The sequence below is a fragment of the Anolis sagrei genome, chromosome 10, assembly GCF_037176765.1.
Source record: "Anolis sagrei isolate rAnoSag1 chromosome 10, rAnoSag1.mat, whole genome shotgun sequence".
In the NCBI taxonomy this organism is placed as follows: Eukaryota; Metazoa; Chordata; class Lepidosauria; order Squamata; family Dactyloidae; genus Anolis; species Anolis sagrei.
Genome location: NC_090030.1, coordinates 33281428 through 33307900, shown reverse-complemented (window position 1 = coordinate 33307900; position 26473 = coordinate 33281428). Strand labels below are relative to the sequence as shown.

The 26473-nt window shown below is 46.2% G+C and overlaps 1 protein-coding gene across 1 annotated transcript in view; it reads left to right on the top strand.

Annotated features, from left to right (window-relative positions):
- The window catches only part of MAGT1 (magnesium transporter 1), a 33797-nt gene extending 8129 nt beyond the window's left edge, over positions 1-25668 (top strand). Inside the window, exons 4-10 of the mRNA XM_060756488.2 lie at positions 1017-1157; positions 2819-2959; positions 13604-13693; positions 16792-16855; positions 18243-18317; positions 21879-21969; positions 24661-25668. Of these exons, the coding sequence (XP_060612471.2) occupies positions 1017-1157; positions 2819-2959; positions 13604-13693; positions 16792-16855; positions 18243-18317; positions 21879-21969; positions 24661-24676 (618 nt within the window). The 3' untranslated portion in view covers positions 24677-25668. The remainder of the gene's footprint in view (positions 1-1016; positions 1158-2818; positions 2960-13603; positions 13694-16791; positions 16856-18242; positions 18318-21878; positions 21970-24660) is intronic.
- Positions 25669-26473: the final 805 nt, after the last annotated feature.

Genomic DNA, 26473 nt, shown 5'->3' with positions numbered 1-26473 from the left:
TATTACATTATAGTGATATAGTACAATATAGTAATATATAATACTAATATAGTGCTATGCTAAGATTTTAATATATTGTATGTACACATAATGATCATAACAATTCTATATTCTATATTACCTGTAATATTACTAATAATATATTGATAATATATAATGAAATACAATATACTACTACTAATAATAAAATGATATTATAATTATATATTTTATATTAAATATAATATTACTAATAATATTACAGTGGCGCAGTGGGTTAAAGCCCTGTGCTGGCAGGACTGAAGACCGACAGGTCGCAGGTTTGAATCCCAGGAGAGGCGGATGAGCTCCCTCTATCGGCTCCAGCTCCTCATGCGGGGACAAGAGAGAAGCCTCCCACAAGGATGACAAAAACATCAGAAATCATCCGGGCGTCCCCTGGATATATATATATATATATATATATATATATATATAATATTAATATTGTGCTATGATAATAATAATATATTGTATTTACTTTTTACTTGTAAGCCGCTCTGAGTCCCCTTCGGGGTGAGAAGGGCGGCATATAAATGCCGTAAATAAATAATAAAGAATATTGCAGTACTAACAGCGCTTCATGCAGTCATGCCGGCCACATGACCTTGGAGGTGTCTACGGACAACGCTGGCTCTTCGGCTTAGAAATGGAGATGAGCACCACACCCCAGAGTCAGACATGACTGGACTTAATGTCAGGGGACTACCTTTACCTTTACTTACAATAAATAATATTGTAGTATAGTACAATGTAGTAATATATAATACTAATATTGTGCTATGCTTCTGCATTCCTATCTCAGCTTAATAGCAGAGCTACTGATATTTATGTGAGGATTTCCAACAGGCGTAAAAATATTTTAGTTTTCAGGACCGTAGAATTAAATGGCTCTGAGGGGTTCCGGTAATTTCAAGAAGTTCCATTTTAAAGTGTGTGTTTTTAAATGTTGACGACTCAAGCAACACTGTGCCGCTTTGTTCCATCCAAATTGACAGCTGAACATGAACTCTGCTCCAACATTTATTAACTTCCCGGCGAAAGGAAAACCCAAAAGAGGGGACACGTATGAGCTGCAGGTGCGAGGTTTTGCTGCAGAACAGTTGGCCCGCTGGGTGGCTGATCGGACCGACGTCCATGTAAGTAAAGGCTGAACGTTGACACTGTTGCACCAGAATAACTTGGTAGTTGTTTCTTAAAATATGCATATTCTGCCTGATATTATGGCAGGAAGAGAAGGATGAGAGGAGATATGATAGCCATGTATAAATATGTGAGAGGAAACCACAGGGAGGAGGGAGCAAGCTTGTTTTCTGCTTCCTTGGAGACTGGGACGCGGAACAATGGCTTCAAACTACAAGAGAGGAGATTCCACCTGAACATGAGGAAGAACTTCCTGACTGTGAGAGCCGTTCAGCAGTGGAACTCTCTGCCATCCAGTCCAACTCCCTCCACCAGGGCCAAGAAAACGTAATCAAAGCCCTCCTGACAAGGAGCCACCCAGTCATAGATAGAGATAGATCGATATGATTCACGCACACTGAGATATAGTATCCTAGATTTGAAAGGAACCCTTAAACAAGGACAATGATCCAGGACCCTATTCCAGGGTGGGTAAACCAGACACTCTCCACATCAACACTGACAAAGACACAGCAACAAACGTAGGGGCAATTGACCATGTGCTCCTGCAATTTGAGGTATAAAGGAAGGCCGAAACTAAGATTAGTGAAACCCGCATTTTGAACTTTAGGAGAGCTTCATTTCCGAAAAATGAAGGAAGGACTGAGCAGCATTCCGTGGACGCAGATACTAAAAGAAAAGGGAGTTACGGATGGATGGGAATTTCTCAAGAGAGATATACTCAAGGCGCAAATGCAAACTGTGCCAACAAAGGGAAAAAATAGGACAAGTTCAAAGAAGCCAGAATGGATGTCCAAAGAACTTCTAACTGTGCTAAGACACAAAAGAGACATGCACACGAAGTGGAAAAAGGGAGAAATCACCAAAGAAGAATTCAAACAAATAGCCAAAACCTGTAGGGAAAAGGTCTGCAAGGCTAAAGCACAAAACGAGCTCAGGCTTGCCAGGGACATTAAAACAATCAAAGGGTCTGGAGAACAAGCCATATGAGGAGCAGCTTAAGGAGCTGGGCATGTTTAGCCTGAAGAAGAGAAGGCTGAGAGGAGATATGATGTTGTTGTTCATTCGTTCAGTCGTCTCCGACTCTTCGTGACCTCATGGACCAGCCTACGCCAGAGCTCCCTGTCGGCCGTTACCACCCCCAGCTCCCTCAAGGTCAGTCCAGTCACTTCAAGGATGCCATCCATCCATCTTGCCCTATATATATATATATATATATATATATATATATATATATGATAGCCATATATAAATATGTGAGAGGAAGCCACAGGGAGGAGGGAGCAAGCTTGTTTTCTGCTTCCTTGGAGACTAGGACGCAATGGAACAATGGCTTCAAACTACAAGAGAGGAGATTTCATCTGGACGTGAGGAAGAACTTCCTGACTGTGAGAGCCGTTCAGCAGTGGAACTCTCTGCCCCGGAGTTTGATGGAGGCTCCTTCTTTGGAAGCTTTTAAACAGAGGCTGGATGGCCATCTGTTAGGGGTGATTTGAATGCAATATTCCTGCTTCTTGGCAGAATGGGGTTGGACTGGATGGCCCATGAGGTCTCTTCCAACTCTTTGAGTCTATGATTCTATGATTCTAGGTGGGTATTTTTGCACAGAAGTGTCTGTTGGACCCCCTCCTTCAAATCCCAATGCCTTTTGTCCTAGATCCGAGTGATAAGGCCTCCAAACTACGCTGGGCCCTTGATGCTGGGCCTGCTGCTGGCAGTCATTGGTGGCCTGGTGTACTTAAGGAGAAGCAACCTGGATTTTCTGCATAACAAGACCGGCTGGGCGTTAGCTGCGTTGGTAAGCAGACTCACTTCTACAGCTGCCAACTTTGCTTTTTCCCCCTGTGTCAACGTTCATCCCTAATTGAGTCCATGGGCAAGGAAGGTCTTTTCAGTAGGACAGCGACACAGAAGTGACTGATTTTATTTTTTTTATCGTGTCATCAGCAACCAGACAATTGTATTACATTTCTAACAGAACAAAACAAACAAACAGATAAAAAAACACAAATTTTGCAAACTTGGTAGTTGATTAAATGTCCTTTGACCAGTATCTGGCCACTTGGAGTGCCTCTGGTTTTGCCGCAAACAAACAAATCCTTTATGTTGGTCATAGACCAGCACAGGAAATAAAATAACAAGATTTGTTATTTTGCTCATAGATTTGTTATTTTGGCCATTTGTTATTTATTTTGGTCACAAACCAGCACAGGAAATAAAATAACAAGATTTAATGTATTGTCGAAGGCTTGTATTTTTCCCTGATGGTTTGGAAACTATTGATTCTGAGGGCAGTGGCTGGGAAAGTGAAACTGAACATCCTGATGAGGATGTTTCAGAGTCAAGTGGTGATAACTCTCCAGAGGAGTTAACACCTACCTTTTTTAATGAGGATAGAAGAAGGCAGATTTGGGAAAACAGGAGTGAATCAGAGAGTCTGCGAAGGTCAAGTAGATTAACGCAGAAGGAGGCTTCCAAGCCTGGAGGCGTGTCCCGAAACAGTTCTTTAGTTTAAAGTGTCTCCCCCGGGCTGTCTTGTTAGATCACGCATCGTTTAGACTGAGGCATTACCTTGGCTGAGTTCTCGTTTCCCATGGCCTGCATCCCAGAGGCTTCTAGTTCCAAGTACGGTTAGTGAGATACTAACAGGTTCCAGGTTTTCTATAGTGTTGCGTTTGGAATTTTGATCCAGTTCAGAGATTTTCCTGACTGCTGAGTTTTACTGTGGCTTTTTGACTTTGCATTTTCCTCTATTTTGTAACCATTTTTTCATCAATAAAAAAGGATTGTTTTTCCCACAGTCAAGTGTGGTGGATTTAATATTATGGTCTTGTTTCCTGATCTGGGTTGCAACAACTATCCCCATTGGCTGGAAAGAATGAAAGAGTTATAGCCGGTGGGTATAAATACAATCTCAGTCCTTGGAGAAAGATTGGCTCAGGTAGACTCAGGGTGCAGCTACACTTTAGCTTGATGCCACTCTTAATTGTCATTGCTTCTCAGCAATAGGAGTTGTAGTTTGACAAAGTCCGTGCCCTCAGCCAAGAATGCAGAGGCCTTGCCAAGCTTCAACGCTTAGGATTCCGTGGCAGTTAAAATGTTTTTGTGTCGTGCACTCCAGCGTTCGTCTTATTTTGGAAAGTCCTTCTTTTGTCTGTTACGGAACATTGTTTTGATTGTAGCAATGTTTTTGGAGCCAGGTCTTCATTTTGAGGGCCAGCTATGAGATGGTATCTTATACCAACGTCCCCTCCCTTCTCCTCTTGTGCCCATCCTTCTACAAGCGCAGCCAGTTGTACCTTCAGGAGATTGTATTGTTGAAGGCTTTCATGGCCAGAAACACTGGGTTGTTGTAGGTTTTTCCGGGCTATATCGCCATGTTCAAGAGGCATTTTCTCCTGACGTTTCGCCTGCATCTATGGTAAGCATCCTCAGAGGTAGTGAGGTCTGTTGGAAGTAGGAAAAATGGGTTTATATATCTGTGGAATGACTAGGGTGAGACAAAGGACTTTTGTCTGCTGGGGCTAGCTGTGAATGTTTCAGCTGATCACCTTGATTTCCTGTCGTAGTCACTGTGAATCTGCACCAATGGTATTCCTGCGCCTGCGCAGTAAAAGCTTCGGAACCTTCCAGAATAAAAAAGATATTTCAAAATGAAAACCTGGCCCCGCCCCTCCTCCCCCCTCCCCTCTCGAGTATAAATAGCCCAACGCGGGGCCAGGCCACTCAGTTCTCTTAATCCGCCTCGCGTTGGCTAGAGAACCTTCCTCGTGCTCTGACTCGTTGGCTATACTGCCCATTTGACTTGGTTTTTGACTCGGACTGGCTCACTATCTTCCTCCGGACTCCTGATACTGGACTGCTCTGACTACTCTCTTGCTTAACCCTTGGATTTGGCGATTTGATCACTGTGAGTGCAGAGCCCCTGTGGTTACTCAGCATCGACCCGATGGCTACCACATCCTTCAAAAAGTGTTCTCAATGTCCGAATACCCTTCCGGACACAGATGGACACTCCTTATGTCTCACCTGCCTCGGTGAAGTCCATCTTTCTCAGCCCTGTAAAGTCTGCCAGGCCTTTACTCCCCAGACCCGGAAAAATAGAGTTTCCAGGCTGAAGGCCGCTCTTTATGAAAAGGCTCTCCTTCCCCCTGTGGGGGGGAGTAAGACCGCAAAATCTGTTGACTTACCTGGGCCCAAGACGGCTCAACATGGCGCGCCCGCCAAGAAGAAGGCCAAGAAGCCCAAGGAGGGTGCTTCCCAAGATGGCAGCCGTGCCCCGACACGACCAGTTAGCCCTACCAAAAGGGCGGGAAGCTTGGCGCTTCTTTCTCCTCCTACGCGCCTCCCCGCGGCACAGCAGCTTGGAGAGCGCGCGGCCCAGCTGGCGTCACCAGAGCTCCAGCGTCGAGCTGCCGGCCCCGTGCTGACTCCGCCCCCGACGCTGGCGTCCCTGCCGGCCGCGGCGTGGAGTGGAGATGCGCCTCCTTCCATCTCGGCGCAGGCGCTCTCGGCGCCGGGAGCCCAGGCTTCGGTGCCTACCCTTACAAGGCAGACCGCGGGACCGCGGGGCGATTCGCCGCTGCCGCCGATGCCGTCCCTCACTCCCCCGATGTCGGGGGAATTCGCCGAGCAGCCGATGGAAGTGCCCCTTCGGGACCAGGAGGCTGCCGATCAGCTGCCTTTGGAGGCATCGGGCTCGCTCCCTGCCGGAGGCGGAGTCCCAGCCAGCCAGCTGATGGCGGGCCCCGCCTCCTCGGTGTTTGGAGAGGCTTCGCTGCAGCCCGCTGCTCCTTCGTCGACAGCGGCCCCAGAGTATGCCTCCGCCCATGGGGAGGCATCTCAGCTCCCGGTACCGAGGCAGCGCGATTCAGGGAGGTCCAGGCGCGCTCGGTCCCCATCCCGATCTTCTAGGAGCTCCAGACGGCGTCGTCGGCAGACGTCCTCGTCCTCATCATCTTCCTCCTCCTCGTCGGGATCGTCCAGGAGAAGGCGTAGATCCAGATGGTCCCGATCCTCCTCTCGTCGGGGACCTCGCAGGCCTGCTCCGCCCCCTGCGACTATGCCATATCAGGGGTTTTGGCAGCTCTCTCCGGCTGGACAGTATATATTTGTGCCCACGCCTGGGCCTTTCCACCCTTCATTCCCACTGGCTTCTACTCCAGCCGTTCTTCCCTCGGCCCAGGGGAGCAACCCACCGATGGCCCCTCCCCCTCCCCAGGGGCAATTGTCTTCGCCTTCGATGGAACTCCCCCTGCCTCAGCCAGTGGCAGGCCCTGCTGCGCCGCAAGGTATGGGAGCCTTGGCCTTACCTCTACCTGCTGCGCAAACCCCCTCTTTGATTCCTCCTAGGCCCAATGGGGAATTGCAACACCTCACCGGCCCCGATCCTGCCGACATTGATGAACCTGTGGAAACTGATCACAGGGCTGTCGAGGCGGAGGCTTCTGATTCGGCCTCTGATTTACCTGACTCTGCCCAAGCGACGGGGGCAGTAGATGAACCGATAGAAAGGTCCCCTGACTTCAATAAGTTCGCCTCGCTTGTGGGCAGGATGATTAAGGCGCTGGAGTTACCTGACCCCAAACCATCCGAACATGTGGAGGACCCCATGTTCCCCTCAGATGAACAAAACGTGGTGTCCTCCACGTCCCTTCCTCCCCTCCCTTACCTGCTTAAGCTGGCCAGAATTGCAGATGTCCCCCCCCCCCCTGGTAGCGGCAGTACCTAGAAGGGTGGACTTGATGTATAAGATCGATTTATCCACTGCTAAATGGGTGACCAACCCCCCCAGACCGAACACGGTGGTAGCCGAAGTGGCTAAGACCAGGCGCCAAAAAGGGTCGCTCACTGCACCCCCAGATAGAGAGGGGAGAAAAATTGATTCATTGGGTAGGAAAACCCATCTCTCTGCGGGATTGATCACAAGGATGGCCCACTTTGCCACTTATATGAGTGGGTATCAAAATTTCTTGTGGTCAAAGATCCGCCCCTATCTTGACTTGCTGCCACCTGAGGAACAACGCTGGCCTAAGGCGTTGCAGGAAGAGGCCATCATTTTGTCTAGGCTCCAAAAAGATTTTGCCAAGCACTTGGCTGAAACAGCCGGTAACCTCTTTGCCACTGCTACCTCCGTTAGACGGCATGCTTGGCTCCGGGCCGCGAACCTTTCGGATGAAGGCAAAGCCCTGGCCGAAGACCTCCCACTTCACGTGGAGGGGCTTTTTAATCCGGAAACCGATGAGAAATTAAAGAGTAAGCAGGAAGTCCGCCAGGCGGCAAGTAAGTTTGGCTATACCTGGCAGTCTAACTACCAGGCGAAACCCAGGTGGCAGCAACAATCTTCTGGTTTCCGTAGGAATTACTCTAGTAGTTTCACTGGGCCGTATAGAAACCGTGGTTCCAACTCATCACGATTCCAAGCGGGAAGAAGGTCCCCCTATGCTCCAAAGCCCAAATACCAGCAATTTCAGAATAAACCCAGGTCTCAACCAGCCTCCAAGAAGCGTGTTTGACATTTGCTCCGATGCTTCCGCTAATGGGTCCGCCATTACTGACCCAGTTGGGTCGTCGTTGTGTTGTTTGGCAAGTTTGACCCCTAGTGCGCCTTGCACTTTATCGTTCTATGAGAGGCTGTCCCCATATTACGAGGCCTGGGCTTCCATCACATCTGATACATGGGTCCTGTCGATAGTCAGGAATGGCTATAGAATTGAGTTCGAGGACACCCCTCCCACGGGGGGGGGGGCAGTATCTACGTCGGTGTCATTACCTTTGTTACAGGAAGTTCAGACATTGTTGTCTAAAGGGGCCATTTCTGTGGTTAGCCCCGCAATGTTACAGTTCTGTTTTTTCTCTCGTTATTTCCTTGTTAATAAAAGAAGCGGAGGTTTTCGGGCGATCATGGATCTCAGAGCCCTCAATAAATACATTTCTCCGAAGAGATTTCGTATGGTCACTTTATCCACCATCATGCCCCTGTTGTTTCACGGCGCTTGGTTCGCTACGGTGGATCTAAAAGACGCCTATTTTCATATCTCCATTGTCCCTCACCACCGTAGGTTCTTGACCTTCATGGTGGGACAGGCAGCCTATTGCTACAATGTTTTACCCTTTGGCCTCTCAACGGCCCCCAGGGTTTTCACCAAGGTCATGTCGGTGGTGGCAGCGCACCTCCGCACTAGGGGGATAACGGTCTACCCATACATTGACGACTGGCTTATTGTCGCCAGCTCGCCTGATTTGCTTAATAGACATGTCTCTGTCATTCTCTCCTTACTTCAGTCTCTAGGTCTGGTCGTCAATTTGGAAAAGTCCGCCCTCACTCCTACTCGTCGGATCCAGTTTATCGGGGCTCTACTGGACTCGGTGTCCCAGAAGGCCTACCTGCCTCCAGATCGCTTCGCCAAGCTGTCGGAATTGGTCAACCAGATCATAACGGCTCCCAGGACTTCGGCGAGACAAATTCAAGTTTTGTTGGGGCACATGGCGTCAACTACGGCAGTGACCCCTTATGCCCGATTGAGAATGCGACCCCTGCAATTCTGGTTTCTCTCGGTATTCAATCCTCTCAGGGACAGACCCAACATCAAGTTATCCGTCCCTGTAGACATCCGACAGTCCCTTTTGGGGTGGAGGGACGAGCATTGGGTTTGTGCTGGCCTTGCATTCCAATCCCCATCCCCTGCCAGATCTATAACCACGGATTCCTCCCTTACGGGGTGGGGGGCACACTCCCAGGGCCTGTGGATTCAAGGCGTTTGGACAGAAGAAGAGGCCGCCATGCACATAAACATGCTCGAGCTTCTCGCGGTAGGCAGGGCACTAAAGGCCTTCGAAAGAGTGGTGTCCGGAAGAACCGTTCGAGTACTCACCGACAACACCACGGTGATGTACTATTTGAACAAACAAGGGGGCACGCACTCAGGGCCCCTGTTAGACCTGTGTCTACAGATATGGGATTGGTGCGTCGCCAGGGGAATCCACCTCCTTGTCACTCACATTCCCGGAACAGAGAACGGTCTCGCAGACACGCTCAGCAGGAACCCCATGGCCCACCACGAGTGGTCGCTGAATTGGGAAGTAGTCCAAGGGCTGTTCAATCAGTGGGGGGTTCCGCAGACGGACCTATTTGCAACGCACCTGAACAACAAGTGCAGAATCTATTGTGCCCGGTGCCGTCCGAATCCATCGATAGGCTGCCTGGGGGACGCGTTCCTCTACAACTGGGGGGGCGGGCTAGTTTATGCCTTTCCTCCGTTCCCGTTGTTAGTGAGGGTAATCGCGAAAATCAGGAGGGACAACGCTTTTTGTATACTAATAGCCCCATGGTGGCCCCGCCAACCTTGGTTTGCGCCCCTCCTGCAGATGGCGGGGGACAGGTTTCTCCATCTTCCTTGCAGGCCCGATCTGTTATTGTCCCAGCAGGGCCAGGTGGTGTATCCGGAGGTCGGGTTGTTGAATCTCACGGCGTGGTACATTCTGCCTGCTCTGTAAACACTTTCTCGGAGCTGTCGCAACCTGTTTTAGCTATTATTGAGGCCGCACATAGACCGTCTACAAAGAGGTCTTACTTGTATAAATGGGGCAAATTTAGCAAATTTGTGGCGTCAAAGGGTGTTACCCCTGAATTGGCTCCCGTTTCCCTAGTTTTAGACTTTTTGGTTTCTCTGTTGGATGCAGGATTATCAAGTTCATCCTTAAAATGTTATTTGGCCGCCATTTCGTGGTTTAAGAGAAAGGCCGGTCTCCCATCCTGTTTTCTGGACCCTTTGGTAAAATCTTTTCTTCGGGGTCTTGCAAACACTAAACCTTGTGTGGCACCTGTTGCTCCAGCGTGGAGTCTCGAGCTAGTGCTTGCGGCGCTAATGAAACCACCTTTCGAGCCTCTGGCGTCAGTGGATCTCCCTTATCTGTCGTGGAAAGTGGCATTCTTGATGGCCATAACATCCGCGCGGCGGGCCAGTGAATTATGTGCACTCAGGGTGGATCCCCCTTACCTGAGGTTTCATAAAGATAAAGTAGTTTTACGCACGGATGTTGCGTTCCTACCTAAAGTTTCCTCCAAGTTTCATATGTCTCAGGAAATTGTTCTCCCTGCGTTTTTTCAGAATCCCACTTCTCAGTTGGAAAAGGGGTTGCACCTCTTGGATGTGAGGAGGGCCGTAGCTTTTTATGTAGATAGAACGGCCGGGATTAGGAAAACCCCCAGGTTCTTTGTTAAGTATCGTAGTGATTCTAAGGGTTTGCCGTTGTCTTCTCAAAGGTTTTCCTCCTGGATAGTGTCCCTCATTCGTCTGTGTTATCAATTATCGGGCAAGGACTTACCTCTGCAGGTCAGGGGTCATTCGACCAGGTCGGTTTCCACTTCGGTTGCTTTTTTGCGTGGTGTTCCTTTGGATGTCATCTGTAAGGCTGCAATATGGTCGACCCCACTTACTTTTGTGTCGCATTATAAGTTGGATGTCGTTTCCAGAAGGGCGACTGATTTTGGTAGGGCAGTTTTGTTTTCGGCGGTGGCATGATTCCCGCCAGCCAGAGTCAGTAGCTTGTTAGTCTACCATTGGTGCAGATTCACAGTGACTACGACAGGAAATTATAAGTTGCTTACCTGTAACTGTAGTTTCCTGAGTAGTCACCTGTGAATCTGCACATCCCCGCCCGTCCTCCCCTCGAGTATCATGCCCCGCCTTCTTGCTGCTTTGCGGCGGAAGAGAACTGAGTGGCCTGGCCCCGCGTTGGGCTATTTATACTCGAGAGGGGAGGGGGGAGGAGGGGCGGGGCCAGGTTTTCATTTTGAAATATCTTTTTTATTCTGGAAGGTTCCGAAGCTTTTACTGCGCAGGCGCAGGAATACCATTGGTGCAGATTCACAGGTGACTACTCAGGAAACTACAGTTACAGGTAAGCAACTTATAATTAGCATTCAATGGCTTGGAAGTGCCTGGGGGGAATCTTTTGTTGAGAGTGATTTTGCAGGTGAAACATCAGGAGAAAAATTGCCTCCAGAACATGGCCATATAGCCCGGAAAAATCTACAACAATAACAAGATTTGTTATTTTTCAAAGAAGACTTCGTTGTTGTTTTTTTTAATCTATGTATGCATATTTTAACTAAAAGGTTTCAAGGGAGTGTATATCTTTTGGGCAACTGCAAATTTTAACAGCAAAGAAACAACCATCCTCTGCTAACCAAATTTATTTTGTGCAATGGCATGTCTTTACCCTTGGCAGTTCAAAGACATGGTTCTTCAGTCTAACAGCTGAGTTACCTGGATGCCATTACATGAATGCCTATGAATATCACTTGTTCAAACGATTGATGTCTAATGTGCCGTCGCACCTGGGGGCTATAACTCTTAGTGAAAGAGGCATGGACGTGGCATCTTTCCCCAGGGGATTGCTTCTTGCCCTCCTATAGGAAACTGGAACTCCCAAAGACCAAAACACAACAGATAACTCGAAATTGTATTTATTGTTCACAATGAGTTATCTTTCTCAGACATAAGCTTGATGTTTCAACAGGAATAAAGGATATATACTTTACAATCTCTGAAGTCCAAGGAGTTTGCAGCTGAAAAGCTATTCCTGTTTCCTCTTTCCTCAAAGGGTGTGAATATCGGAATAAACACAACCCCAGTCCAATGGCCTATGTTGAAGGGACAAGACCTTCCTCTGGTGCCAAAAGAACCGGTTTGAAAGCGCTTGGGTCTCCTCAATATTGTCAGGACGTTCTGGACATAAAGCATGAGTCCCAAGGGTAAAAAACCTTAGAATTGGTCCTGAGAGGTAATTTAAGCAGGGGCTTTTAGAGCCAAGTCTCTTACTCACGTCCATCTGATAGAAACTCTGATGGCAGAATGAAAAAAGGGAAGCACTCCCCTACTCCAGGAAGAGGTGGAGCCAGACAATACTGATTGACAGCTATAAATAACCAATCAATCCAACTATACATAAGCAGGGTAAAAAGGCAGGATCAAGCATGATACAACAAGGTTCTTGTGGGCTTTTTCGGGCTATAGAGCCATGTTCTAGAGGCATTTCTCCTGACGTTTCGCCTTCATCTATGGCAAGCATCCTCAGAGGTTGAGAAGGTCTGTTGGAAGTAGGAAAAATGGGTTTATATATCTGTGGAATGGCTGGGGTGGGGCAAGGAGCTCTTCCCTGCTGCAGTTAGGTGTGAATATTTAGCTGATCACCTTCATTAGCATTTGAAGGCCTGCCTGAGCCTGGGAAAATCTGTTGCTGGGAGGTGTTAATCTGTGCCTGGTTTTTTCCTCTCTGTTGTTTAGCTGTTATAATTTTAGAGTTTTTTAATACTGGTAGCCAGATTTTGTTCATTTTCATGGTCTCTTCCTTTCTGTTGAAATTGTCCACATGTTTGTGGATTTCAATGGCTTCTCTGTGTAGTCTGACGTGGTGGTTGTGGGAGTGGTCCAGCATTTCTGTGTTCTCAAATAATCTGCTGTGTCCAGGCTGGTTCATCAGGTGCTCTGCTATGGCTGACTTCTCTGGTTGGAGGAATCTGCAGTGCCTTTCATGTTCCTTGATGCGTGTCTGGGCAATGCTGCGTTTGGTGGTCCCTATGTAGACTTGTCCACAGCTGCATGGTATACGGTAGACTCCTGCAGAGGTGAGAGGATCCCTCTTGTCCTTTGCTGAACGGAGCATTTGCTGGATTTTCTTGGTGGGTTTGTAGATTGTTTGTATGTTGTGTTTCCTCATCAGCTTCCCTATGCGATCAGTGGTTCCCTTGATGTATGGCAGGAACACTTTTCCTCTGGGTGTTTCAACAGAAAGGAAGAGACCATGAAAATGAACAAAATCTGGCTACCAGTATTAAAAAACTCTAAAATTATAACAGCTAAACAACAGAGAGGAAAAAACCAGGCACAGATTAACACCTCCCAGCAACAGATTTTCCCAGGCTCAGGCAGGCCTTCAAATGCTAATGAAGGTGATCAGCTAAACATTCACACCTAACTGCAGCAGAGAAGATCTCTTTGCCCCACCCCAGCCATTCCACAGATATATAAACCCATTTTTCCTACTTCCAACAGACCTTCTCAACCTCTGAGGATGCTTGCCATAGATGCAGGCGAAACGTCAGGAGAAATGCCTCTAGAACATGGCTCTATAGCCCGAAAAAGCCCACAAGAACCTAGTGATTCCAGCCATGAAAGTCTTCGACAATACATGATACAACAGTTTAAATCTTGCAACTAACAGTTCTACACAGGTGGCGCCACTCGCGCCGTCACATCTAACAAGGTCATGCTTATCTTGGCTAGTGGTCTTTAAGAGGTGGTCTCCACATATTCATGGAGATTCAGATTTGCCAAACAATGTGACATCATTTTTACCTTTTCAATAAGGTTATGGTGCACCTATTTCCAATAGCTTATGGAATTTCCCACATCTCTTCATTTTATTTGCTTTCTAGTGCTTCGTTCTAGCCATGACTTCGGGGCAAATGTGGAACCACATCCGAGGGCCGCCCTATGCGCATAAGAATCCTCACACAGGCCAAGTGGTAAGCACCAACCATGAAACAAACATTCTTTCGTTGCCACTTACGTAGGTGATTGTAGCTGGTGCACATTTGCCTTCTATTTAAAATCCATCTTCCTGTCCTCTGTATATTAAAAAAAGGGCAGTGGGAAGTGGCTCTTCTGGCTTATTTTATTTATTATTTATTTACAGCATTTATATGCCACCCTTCTCACCCCAAAGGGGACTCAGAGAGGCTTACAAGATATATATATATTGTGGCGCAGCTGGCCGAGTGTCAGCTGCATTAAGATCACTCTGACCAAATTGGGTTTCCAACCAGTTGTGTGTAGCCTGTTGTCGACCTTTGCAACTCGAAAGACAGTTGCATGTGTCAAGTAGGAAAATTAGGTACCACCTTAAAAGTGTGAGGAGGCTAAATTAACTGATTTATGAGGCCATAAAAAAGACTCCAGCAAAACACTCCAACAAAAAGCATGCGGGGAATGCGAAAGTGCTTCATCAGCGTCACAGATGGACGATGAAAGCGACCGCTCCCCTGGCGGCCAGAAATAAGTTAAATAGCCTCTGTGTATGTCTGTATATGTTGGTATGTCAAAAATTGGCATTGAATGTTTGCCATATATGTGTACACTGTAATCCACCCTGAGTCCCCTGCGGGGTGAGGAGAAGGGAGGAATAGAAAAGCTATAAATAAATAAATAATGAATAAATATAATATATTATTTTATTAGCATAGTACAATATCAGTATATATTACTATATTGCACTATACCATTATATTGTAATATTATTAGTAATATTACATATTATGTAAATATATAATTATAATATTGTATTATTACTAATATTATACTGTATTACATTATAACATATTATGTAAATATATAATTATAATGTATTATTATTACTAGTATTATACTGTAGTACATTATAATATTATAAATATTATATGTATGTACAATATACTACATTATGTTTTATTATATTTTATTATATTATATATTATACTATTTTATGTTTTATTATATATATTAGCTATATAAATAAAAATGTAATGTTCGTTTGTGATACCATCAGAACGCAAAAACCACTGGGGCAATTGACACCAAATTTGGACTCAAGACACCTAACAACCCAATGTATGTTCTCCACTCAAAAAACCCAACGAAAACAAAAAGCAGAAAGGACTTCTAAACTGCATGTCCACAAAAGGGAAACTGCATGTCTACCGAGACCCATGGCCACCCCTCCTCCTCCTCACGGGGAAACAGCCGGCCGTTAAAGCCAGGCGCACGTGCACGGCCACACACACACACACACACACACACACAAGCGAGTGGAGTGGAGGGGGAGGCGTGCCGCATGGAGCCCCTTCTCTTCCCCTCCTATGTCAGGAGAGAAGTCTCCTCCTCCTTTCCCTGTTGGGAAGTGCCAGCAGCAGGAACGGAGTGCTCCACGCAAGGAAGAAGGGGAGGAGGGGGAGGGGGAGGGGGAGGAGGAGAGGAAGGTCCACAATGATTGAATGAAGGACCTTCCTTCTCTCCCTCCCTTCCCTTCTTTCCTCCCTTTCCTTTCTTTCCTTTCCTTCCTTCCTTCTTCCTTTCCTTCTTTTCCTCCTTCCCTTCCTTCCTGTCCCTCCTTTCTTCTTCCTTTCCTTCTTTTCCTCCCTCCCTCCCTCCCTTTCCTCCTTCTTTCCCTTGCGTCATTTCCTTCCCCTTCATTTCCTTCCCTCCTTTCCTCATCCCCCTCCTTTCTTTCCCTCCTTCCTTCATTCTCCTTCCTCCCTCCTTCCCTTCCTCTCCCTCCTTCTTTTTTTCCTCCCTCCCTTTCCTCCTTCTTTCCCTTTCTTCATTTCCTTCCCCTTCATTTCCTTCCCTCCGTCCTTTCTTCATCCCCCTCCTTTCCTTCCTCCTTCCTTCCTCCCTCCCTTCCTATCCCTCCTTCTTTCTTTTCCTTCCTTCCTGTCCCTCCTTCCTTCTTCCTTTCCTTCTTTCTAAGATATAAATACAATATTAAATGGAAGGGACAGTCAAGAAGTAACGAGAGAAGGAGGGAAAAAGGGAAGGAAAGAAGGAAAGAAAGAAAGATAGAGAAGCAAGGAAGGAGAGACGGAATTAAAAAAGTGAAAGGAAAAAGAGAGGGAAGGAAGGAGAGAAGGAACGAAAGAGAGGGAAGGAAGGAGGGAGAGAAGGAGGGAGGGAAAGAAGTAAAGAAAGCAAGATAGAGACGCAAGGAAGGAGAGAAGGAAATAAAAAAGTGAAAGGAAAAAGAGAGGGAAGGAAGGAGAGAAGGAATGAAAGAGAGGGAAGGAAGGAAGGAGAGAAGGAGGGAGGGAAAGAAGTAAAGAAAGAAAGATAGAGACGCAAGGAAGGAGAGAAGGAAATAAAAAAGTGAAAGGAAAAAGAGGGAAGGAAGGAGAGAAGGAATGAAAGAGAGGGAAGGAAGGAAGGAGAGAAGGAGGGAGGGAAAGAAGGAAAGAAAGAGAGAAGCAAGGGAGGAGAAAAGGAAATAAAGTGAAAGGAAAAAGAGAGGGAAGGAAGGAGAGAAGGAACAAAAGATAGGGAAGGAAGGAAGGAAGTAACTAAAGAGTAAAGAAAGGGAGAAAAGAAACAGGTAGAGATGGAAGAAAGATGAGAGATAGGGAAAGAAAAAGAGGAAAGGAAGGGAAAAGGGAAGGAAGGAGAGAAAGAGGGAGGGAAGGTTGGCCACAGCAACACGTGGCAGGTACAGCTAGTATTACATTATATTTTCTTGTGTCCCATACTTCTGGCCCCCTTAGCAGTGTGGATGCCTGATTTGTGGTAGAAGTGAAACACCCAAGATGGTCATAAACAACTTTCTTCTGCTTTCAGTTGTCACAACAGTGAGATTAAATCTGGGAGTTTTGGTTTCGGAAACGGGTCGCTTGTTTCCTTCCACTTCATGCCATTCAACAAGAGTGCATTGCTTCCCTCTTTGCAGACCGGAGAGTTGATGTCAGTGCTCTTCTGTTATATTAGCTGACCAGGAGGACCATTTCCAGGGAGTTTGGCCTCCAAAAGAGTGGACAGATCCCGTCCAGGGACTGCATGCTTCCAATAACAGCACCACTTACTTTCCAAACGTTTTCTCTTGCAGAACTATATCCACGGAAGCAGCCAGGCTCAGTTTGTTGCCGAAACACACATTGTTCTCTTGTTCAGTATCCTTCTCAACAAAGTTCAGCACTAAGCCTAATTGTGTGAAGTCAGGCAAATGTTGTGCTTCTTCACCTGATGTCACATATACTAACAACATTGCAAACTTGGAATAGTACGCCCTGTACCTTTACTAATGCCAAGAAGCAAGGCACTCTGGAAGGAAATTCACTGAGCCATACTGTGTCTATATCATCATGCATTTATAGGGACCCATCTTGATATGTTTAGGATGATTAGGATGACATCTCATGATGCTCTTGTACTGTATGTTCTTCAAGTGGGATATAGAATACCATATATCAGTGTTTCTCAACCTGGGGGTCGGGACCCCTGGGGGGGTCGCAACGGGGTGTCAGAGGGGTCACCAAAGACCATCAGAAAACACAGTATTTTCTGGTGGACATAGAAGCTCTGTGTGGGAAGTTTGGCCCAATTCTATCATTGATGGAGTTCAAAATACTCCTTGATTGTAGGTGAACTATAAATCCCAGTAACTACAACTCCCAAAGGTCAAGGTCTATTTTCCCCAAACTCCACAAGTTTGGTCCAGATCCACCATTGTTTGGGTCCACAGTGATCTCTGGATGTAGGTTAACTACAACTCCCAAACTCAAGGTCAATGCCCACCAAACCCTTCCAGTATTTTCTGTTGGTCATGGGAGTTCTATGTGCCAAATTTGGTTCAATTCCATCATTGATGGAGCTTAGGATGTTCTTTGATTCTAGGTGAACTATAAATCCCAGCAACTACAACTCCCAAATCAATCCCCACCCCACCCCCAAACCCCCACCAATATTCAGATTTGGGCGTATTGAGTATTTGTGCCCAGTTTGGTCCACTGAATGAAAATGCATCCTGCATATCAGATATTTACATTATGATTCATAACAGTAGCAAAATGACAGTTGTGAAGTAGCAACAATAATAATATTATGGTTGGGGGTCACCACAATATGAGGAACTGTATTAAGGGGTCGCGGCATTAGAAAGGTTGAGAACTACTGCCATATATAGTTGAATATAAGCTAAGTTTTATTTATTTAATGAATTTATTGTTAAATTTATTATTTTATTCCAGTTTTTATTATGATTACATTTATTTTATTTTATTTTATTTATTGTGTCACCAGCAACCAGACATTTGTATTACATTTTTAACAAAAACTAAAAACAAAGAGACAAAACACAGAAATTGTAAGCTTTGTAGTTGATTAAATGTCCTTTGACCAGGATCTGGCCACTTGGAGTGCCTCTGGTGTTGCTGCAAGAAGGTCCTCCATGGTGCATGTGGCAGGGCTCAGGTTGCATTGCTGCAGGTTGCTTTCCCAAAAGTTAAACAGCCTTCTTGAGTCAAATACCAGTGGTAGAGCCTTAAACAGCTTTCTCAGATGCTGGTGTGACCCTGGGAATAGTGCTCTTACACGAAGCCGCAACGTCTGACTTGGAAGTGGGGAAGAGAAAAAGTAAGTACTGTATTTGCAGTATTTGAATAATAATAATAATAATAATAATAATGTATTGTCGAAGGCTTTCATGGCCGGAATCACTCAGTTCTTGTGGGTTTTTTCGGGCTAAATGGCCATGTTCTAGAGGCATTTCTCCTGACGTTTCGCCTGCATCTATGGCAGGCTTCCTCTGAGGAAGCCTGCCATAGATGCAGGCGAAACGTCAGGAGAAATGCCTCTAGAACATGGCCATATAGCCCGAAAAAACCCACAAGAACTGAATAATAATAATAATAATAATAATAATAATAATAACTTTATTTTTCTACCCCGCCTCCATCTCCCCGAACTCAACAAAAAAGCTCCTGTTTTGTAGCAGGTTTCCTATGAGGCGGGTGAGGTGGTCGTCCTTTGTGATATTATACATTTTTCTCAGGAGGAGGCGGTGGTTTACAGTCTCATAAGCCACTGACAGGTCTATGAAAACAGCTCCTGTGATCTGCTGCCTTTCAAAGCCATCTTCTATGTGCTGAGTCCCATCAGCACATGGGGTGAAAATTGCTGGAAGAAACATTAACAACCTCAGATATGCAGATGACACCACTCTGATGGCCGAAAGCGAGGAGGAGCTGAGGAGCCTTCTAATCAAGGTGAAAGAAGAAAGCGCAAAAGCCGGGTTGCAGCTAAACGTCAAAAAAACCAAGATTATGGCAACAAGAATGATTGACAACTGGGAAATAGAGGGAGAAAACATGGAGTCAAGGACAGGGTTTGTATTTCTAGATGCAAAGATGAGTGCAGACGCAGACTGAGGCCAGGAAATCAGAAGACGCTTCCTTCTTGGGAGGAGAGCAATGTCCAGTCTTGATAAAATAGTGAAGAGCAGAGACATCAGACTGGCAACCAAGATCCATTGCAAAGTCAAAGCCATGGTCTTCCCTGTAGTCACCTACGGATGTGAGAGCTGGACTTTCGGGAAGGCTGAGCCAAGGAAGATCGATGCTTTTGAGCTGTGGTGCTGGAGGAAAGTGCTGAGAGTGCCTTGGGCTGCGAGAAGATCCAACCAGTCCATCCTCCAGGAAATAAAACCCGACTGCTCACTGGAGGGAAGGAGACGAGAGGGAAAGCGGAAGTACTTTGGCCACATCCTGAGGAGACAGCAAAGCCTAGAGAAGGGAATGATGCTGGGGAAAGTGGAAGGTAAAAGGAAGAGGGGCCAACCAAGGGCAAGATGGATGGATGGCATCCTTGAAGTGACTGGACTGACCTTGAAGGAGCTGGGGGTGGTGACGACCGACAGGGAGCTCTGGCGTGGGCTGGTCCATGAGGTCATGAAGAGTCGGAGACGACTGAACGAATGAACAACAACATGTGCTGAGTCAGGTTCAGCACTTGCGATGTGCAGCTTTTGCGTGACGAAACATCCACGTCTTCCGTTCCTTACGGAATGTGGATAAGGAGGGTGCCTGCCCTTCTCAGTCCCTAAGGTAGTCCAGGGCAGTTGCTCTGAGAAAGACCGCGAAGGGCCCCTCCCAGGAATGCAACCTTGTGAATCTTCCAGAGACAACTCGAGTCTCTCTTATGAGCTTCACTCAGGCCCAGGCAAACCCGCATTCCCATTGCCAACAGACCCAGACCCATCATCAGGAACATCACCCCCATTCCCAGCATTTATTTTATTATTTATTTATTTGGGGTGCTTCTACCCCACCCTTCTCAACCCCTTAGGGGGGACTCAGGGCGGCTTACAATTCGATGCGGAACAATTCACAAAATACAATTTTTATTTATTTATTTATTTATTTATGCGCTTGTATACCGCTAATATCTCAGCCTAAATCGGCGACTCATTGCGGTTTACAACACTTAAAAAACAACAATATTCAGTTTAAAAGCATAAAACACATATACAATACAAATTATTGGGCCACCAATAACCATCCAATGCATCTCGTAACTGGAGTCGCAATCCAAATTCATCGTCCATGATTACCAGTCCTTTAGTCATCATAATTCGTTGCAATGGATTAACTGAATGCTTGTTTAAACATCCATGTCTTCAATCTTTTCCGAAACACCATCAGCGAGGGGGCTGATCTTACCTCTATGGGGAGGGTGTTCCAAAGCCGAGGGGCCACCACAGAAAAGGCCCTGTCTCTCGTTCCCGCCAGCTGCACTTGTGAAGCCGGCGGGATAGAGAGCAGGGACTCCCCAGAAGATCTTAGGGTCCTGGTGGGCTGATAGGTTGAGATACGTTCGGATAGATAAGTTGGGCCAGAACCGTTTAGGGCTTTAAAGGCCAACGCCAGCACTTTGAATTGAGCCCGGTAGCAGATCGGCAGCCAGTGGAGCTGGTGCAGCAGAGGAGTTGTATGCTCCCTGCGCCCCGCTCCTGTTAGTATCATGGCTGCCGCCCGTTGGACTAATTGGAGCTTCCGGGCTGTCTTCAAAGGCAACCCCACGTAGAGAGCGTTGCAGTAGTCAAGACGGGATGTAACCAGAGCGTGGACTACCGTGGCCAAATTACAATTGTATACAAATTACAATTTACAATATAACGTCAACAATTATAACTAGTTAAAACAATCAAAACAATACAATAGCAGCAATAAAATCATCTTCTGGTCAATGTTTGCCAATTCATAAATCCATAATCCATCCAGCATTGTCATTGTCCTTTCCTACTCCGGTCGTCATTGTCTTTTGTCTGTCTGCCAGCTTACCCGAAGGCCTGGTCCCACATCCAGGTCTTCAACTTCCTCCTGAAGGAGAGGAGGGATGTTGATGACCTAATTTCCCCGGGGAGTGAATTCCACAGGTGAGGGGTCACCACCGAGAAGGCCCTGTCCCTTGTCCCCACCAGTCTCACTTGTGATAGAGGCGGGGCTGAGAATCATAGAATCAAAGAGTTGGAAGAGACCTCATGGGCCATCCAGTCCAACCACCTGCCAAGAAGCAGGAATATTGCATTCAAATCACCCCTGACAGATGGCCATCCAGCATCTGCTTAAAAGCTTCCAAAGAAGGAGCCTCCACCACACTCCGGGGCAGAGAGTTCCACTGCTGAATGGCTCTCACAGTCAGGAAGTTCTTCCTCATGTTCAGATGGAATCTCCTCTCTTGTAGTTTGAAGCCATTGTTCCGCGTCCTAGTCTCCAAGGAAGCAGAAAACAAGCTTGCTCCCTCCTCCTCCCTGTGGCTTCCTCTCACATATTTATACATGAGAGCAGGGCCTCCCCAGAGGATCTTAAACTCCGAGGTGGGATGTAGAAGGAGATGCGTTCGGACAGGTACGCTGGGCCATCAGACACAATCACAGGCTGGCATACAACAACAAAAGACACAAAAGTTGGTGAGGGGTTAAAAAAGCAGGCGAAGGAAGATCATAGAGACACATCTACACATTTTCGAGGCCGAGAGATTCGATTGTTCAAGGTATTGAATGACATTCCTGTCAAGAGTGCATGGCATGATGGATCAAGGAGGACGTTCTTCTGTTGGAACAGGACTGGGTTCTTGAAGATCCGCTTTGCTTGATCAGTGATGAAACAGGTTGATTTTGTTCTGCTTTCTCTGCAGTAATCTGTATGGCTGGGATTGGTCTGGTCGTGGTGTTCTTCAGCTGGCTACTCTCCATATTTAGATCAAAATACCATGGCTATCCATACAGGTACGTATTGCATTGTAAAAGAGACAATCTGCTGCAGGAGGATCTCTGTGGACATTCCTGTTTGTGTGGTCTGAGCCTGTCTCGTCATGTTTCATTATTTAGGTCTGATGTGTAGTTAATTCTTATCAAAACTAATACTGGGTTGTTGTAGGTTTTTCTGGGCTATATGGCCACGTTCTAGAGGCATTCTCTCTTGACGTTTTGCCTGCATCTATGGCAAGCATCCTCAGAGGTAGTGAGGTCTGTTGGAAGTAGAAAAATGGGTTTATATATCTGTGGAATGACCAGTGTGGGATAAAGGACTTTTGTCTGCTGGAGCTAGGTGTGAATGTTTCAGCTAACCACAACCACCACGTCAGACTACACAGAGAAGCCACTGAAATCCATAAGCATGTGGACAGTTTCAGTAGAAAGGAAGAAACCATGAAAATGAACAAAATCTGGCTACCAGTATTAAAAAAACTCTAAAATTACAACAGCAAAACAACACAGAGGAAACAATCAGGCACAAAATCACTCTCAACAAAAGATTCCCCCAGGCACTTCCAAGCCACTAATCAAGGTGGTCAGTTGAAACATTCACATTTCATGGCCGGAATCACTGGGTTGTTGTAGGTTTTTTCAGGCTATATGGCCATGTTCTAGAGGCACTTTCTCCTGACGTTTCGCCTGCATCTATGGCAAGCATCCTCAGAGGTAGTGAGGTCTGTTGGAACTAGGAAAAAGGGTTTATATATCTGTGGAATGACCAGGGTGAGACAAAGGACTCTTGTCTGCTGGAGCTAGGTGTGAAGGTTTCAACTGATCACCTTGATTAGCATGTAATAGCCCGACAGTGCGTGGAACAAACTTTTGTTGAAAGGTGATTAGATGTCCTTGTTTGTTTCCTCTCTGTTGTTGGGCTGTTGCAATTTTAGAGTTTGTTTTTTTAATACTGGTAGCCAGATTTTGTTCATTTCGATGGTTTCCTCTTTTCTGTTGAAATTGTCCACATGCTTATGGATGTCAATGGCTTCTCTGTGTAGCCTGACATGGTGGTTGTGAGAGTGGTCCAGGATTTCTGTGTTCTCAAATAATATGCTGTGTCCAGGCTGGTTCCTCAGGTGCTCTGCTATGGCTGACTTCTCTGGTTGAAGTAGTCTGCAGTGCCTTTCATGTTCCTTGATGCGTGTCTGGGCAAAGCTGCGTTTGGTGGTCCCTATGTAGACTTGTCCACAGCTGCATGGTACACAATGGTAGACTCCTGCAGAGGTGAGAGGATCCCTCTTGTCCTTTGCTGAACGGAGCATTGGTTGGATTTTCTTGGTGGGTCTGGAGATAGTTTGTATGGTGTGTTTTCTCATCAGCTTCCTTATGCGGTCCGTGGTTCCCTTGATGTCTGGCAAGAACTGCCTTTTTTAAATGTCCTAGTCACTCACAAACCAGATCAACAATTGGGTCACACCGTTTACAGACCCCCCCCCCCCCCCCCACACACAGATAGATATCTACATCAAAACTCCAACTATCACCCAAGTCCAAAAAGAAGCCCCACTAAAGCCTTGGCAGACCGTGCCAAAAGAATCTGCGAAGCCCACCTCCTCCAAGAGGAACGGAACCACCTCAACTGGGCTTTCCAGGCCAATGGAGACTCCACCTCAGACATCAGAAGAGCTGCAAGACCACCAAGAAGAAGCCACGAAAGTCAAGAAGAAGACCCACCCAGAGGGAAAGTGTGCTTGCCAGACATCAAGGGAACCACTGACCGCAGAGGGAAGCGGATGAGGAAACACAACATACAAACTATCTCCAGACCCACCAAGAAAATCCAACAAATGCTACGTTCAACAAAGGACAAGAGGGATCCTCTCACCTCTGCAGGAGTCTACCATTGTGTACCATGCAGCTGTGGACAAGTCTACAGAGGGACCACCAAACGCAGCAGCATTGCTCAACACATGAATCAAGGAACACGAAAGGCACTGCAGACTACATCAACCAGAGAAATCAGCCATAGCAGAGCACCTGAGGAACCAACCTGGACACAGCAGATTATTTGAGAACACAGAAATGCTGGACCACTCTCACAACCACTATGTCAGACGACACAGAGAAGCCATTGAAATCCACAAGAGGAATGTGGACAACTTCAACAGAAAGGAGGAATCCATGAAAATGAACAAAATCTGGCTACCAGTATTAAAAAAAACTCTAAAATTGCATCAGCACAACAACAGAGAGGAAGCAGGCAGGGGCATTACCTCTCTACAAAAGTTTCCTCCAGGCTCAGTCAGCCCATTGTATGCTAATCAAGGTGGTTAGTTGAAATATTCACACCTAGCTCCAGCAGACAAGAGTTCTTTGTCCCTCCCTGGTCATTCCACAGATATATAAACTTTTTTCGTTGTTCCAAGAGACCTCACTACCTCTGAGGATGCTTGCCATAGATGCAGGCGAAACGTCAGGAGAAAATGCCTCTAGACCATGGCCATATAGACCAAAAAAACCTACAACAACCCAGTAATATAATAAAAATAATAATAATAACAATAACAATATCAGCAAGCTGTTAATATATGCTCATAATTTTGGCATGAGGATATGGTTCTTCGTTGTATCGGGGGCCTCTGGAATACTTAGGGCTTCTGTGGTTGTTGAAGAAGCATTACTTTGTTTGTTTGGTGACCATCTTGGTTTCTGTGTTCTCCTCAGCTTCCTCATGAGTTAAGAGACGTTGGAGCTGCGCTCTTCCCTCAGCATGGACCAGAAGCGTTCAGTATGTGGATCATGCTACCTCTACTTGAAATTAACGAAATTGTTGCACACGAAACCAAAGATGTCTAGTGCCTTGAAGAAAAAAAAGAGTTTGCTCTGAAAGTCCTAGAGATATTAAGCCGCGTTGCCATCCTCAGTTGATTTGGGGTCGTTTGGAATTGTTAGTTTTTAAAGAAGTCACACCTTTCCTTTAATTCTCATGCCGCAACCCCAAGAGCCTTCTCAGGCTCCTGGTCCTCCCAAAAAATAATATATCCTGATTTCACAGCTCTACGGATCACCGTGCTTTCCCACTTTCTCTAGGATTGAGGAGGGAACTGCTGGAGAGGGCTGCTTTCCCAATGGCAGGGGGCTCAGAAACCTTGGAACGTCACGCAATCCCTTTGGTCTCATTGCTGCTTTTCTAGCAGTCCTGGTGACCATTTCCGTCCCATCCGATATCCCTTGTTGTTGGGTTTGGCACATTCTAATGGTTAAGGTTACGTTTGGGTGCAACAGGCTTCAGAGCAAGGCCGCTTTCGGGGAGAGGGGACACCCTAAAAGAGGAATTGGGGTTGTACAAAAAGCCCACCTTCCACATTTTTATTTTAGCCAGCAAGGTTTAAGGGTTGTTGTAGGTTTTTCCGGGCTTTATGATCGTGTTGTGGAGGCATTTTCTCCTGACGTTTCGCCTGCATCCCGCAAGGCTCCATTCTGTCTCCCATGCTCTTTAACATCTACATGAAACCGCTGGGAGAGGTCATCCGGAGTGTTGGAGTTGGGTGCCATCTCTACACAGATGACACACAACTCTACTACTCATTTCCACCTAACTCCAAGGCAGGCTCTGTCGTGGCTCCGGGCCTTCCTGGAGGGTCGATCCTCAGAGGTAGTGAGGTCTGTTGGAAGTGGGAAAATGGGTTTATATATCTGTGGAATGACCAGGGTGGGACAAAGGACTTTTGTCTGCTGGAGCTAGGTGTGAATGTTTCAACTGACAATCTTGATTAGCGTTTAATGGCTTGGAAGTGCCTGGGGGGAATCTTTTGTTGAAAGTGATTTGATGTGCCTCTCCATTTCCAAAACGCAAATAAAATTGGCAAGTGGTTAGCAAATAAGATTAAAAAGCGAAAGCAAACCCGATTGATAACTAAAATACAAATTAAAGGGGAAACCTATACCGAAGATGTCAGGATTGCCAATGAATTCTCCAAATTCTATAAAAACTTATACAAGGGTGCAGAAGTAAGAAAAGAAAAAATAACCAAATACATCTGCAATTTAAATATAACAAAACTCTCAGAAAAACAGAGAGAAATTCTTAATGGGAGAATTTCAATGGCGGAGATTGACAGAGCTATCAGAAAACTAAAAAACAACAAGGCGCCAGGACCAGATGGTTTCACTGCGATTTATTATAAAACCTTCCAAAATGAACTAAGCCCTTTATTTCAGGAGATCGTAAACAACATATTAGAAGAAGGAAACATACCAAAGTCCTGGGAAAAAGCAAATATAGTTTTAATTCACAAGGAAAATACAGAAACAACCGAAATCCAAAATTACCGCCCGATCTCCCTCCTAAATAATGATTACAAAATCTTCGCCATAATCATGGCGGAGAGACTAAAAGAATTTCTTAAAAAATGGATATCTAAGGAACAGGCAGGTTTTCTCCCCAACCGGCAAATAAAAGATAATACTAGGGTTCTAATTAATATACTGGAATACTACGATAAACACACGGAGAAGGAATTGGCTTTACTCTTCG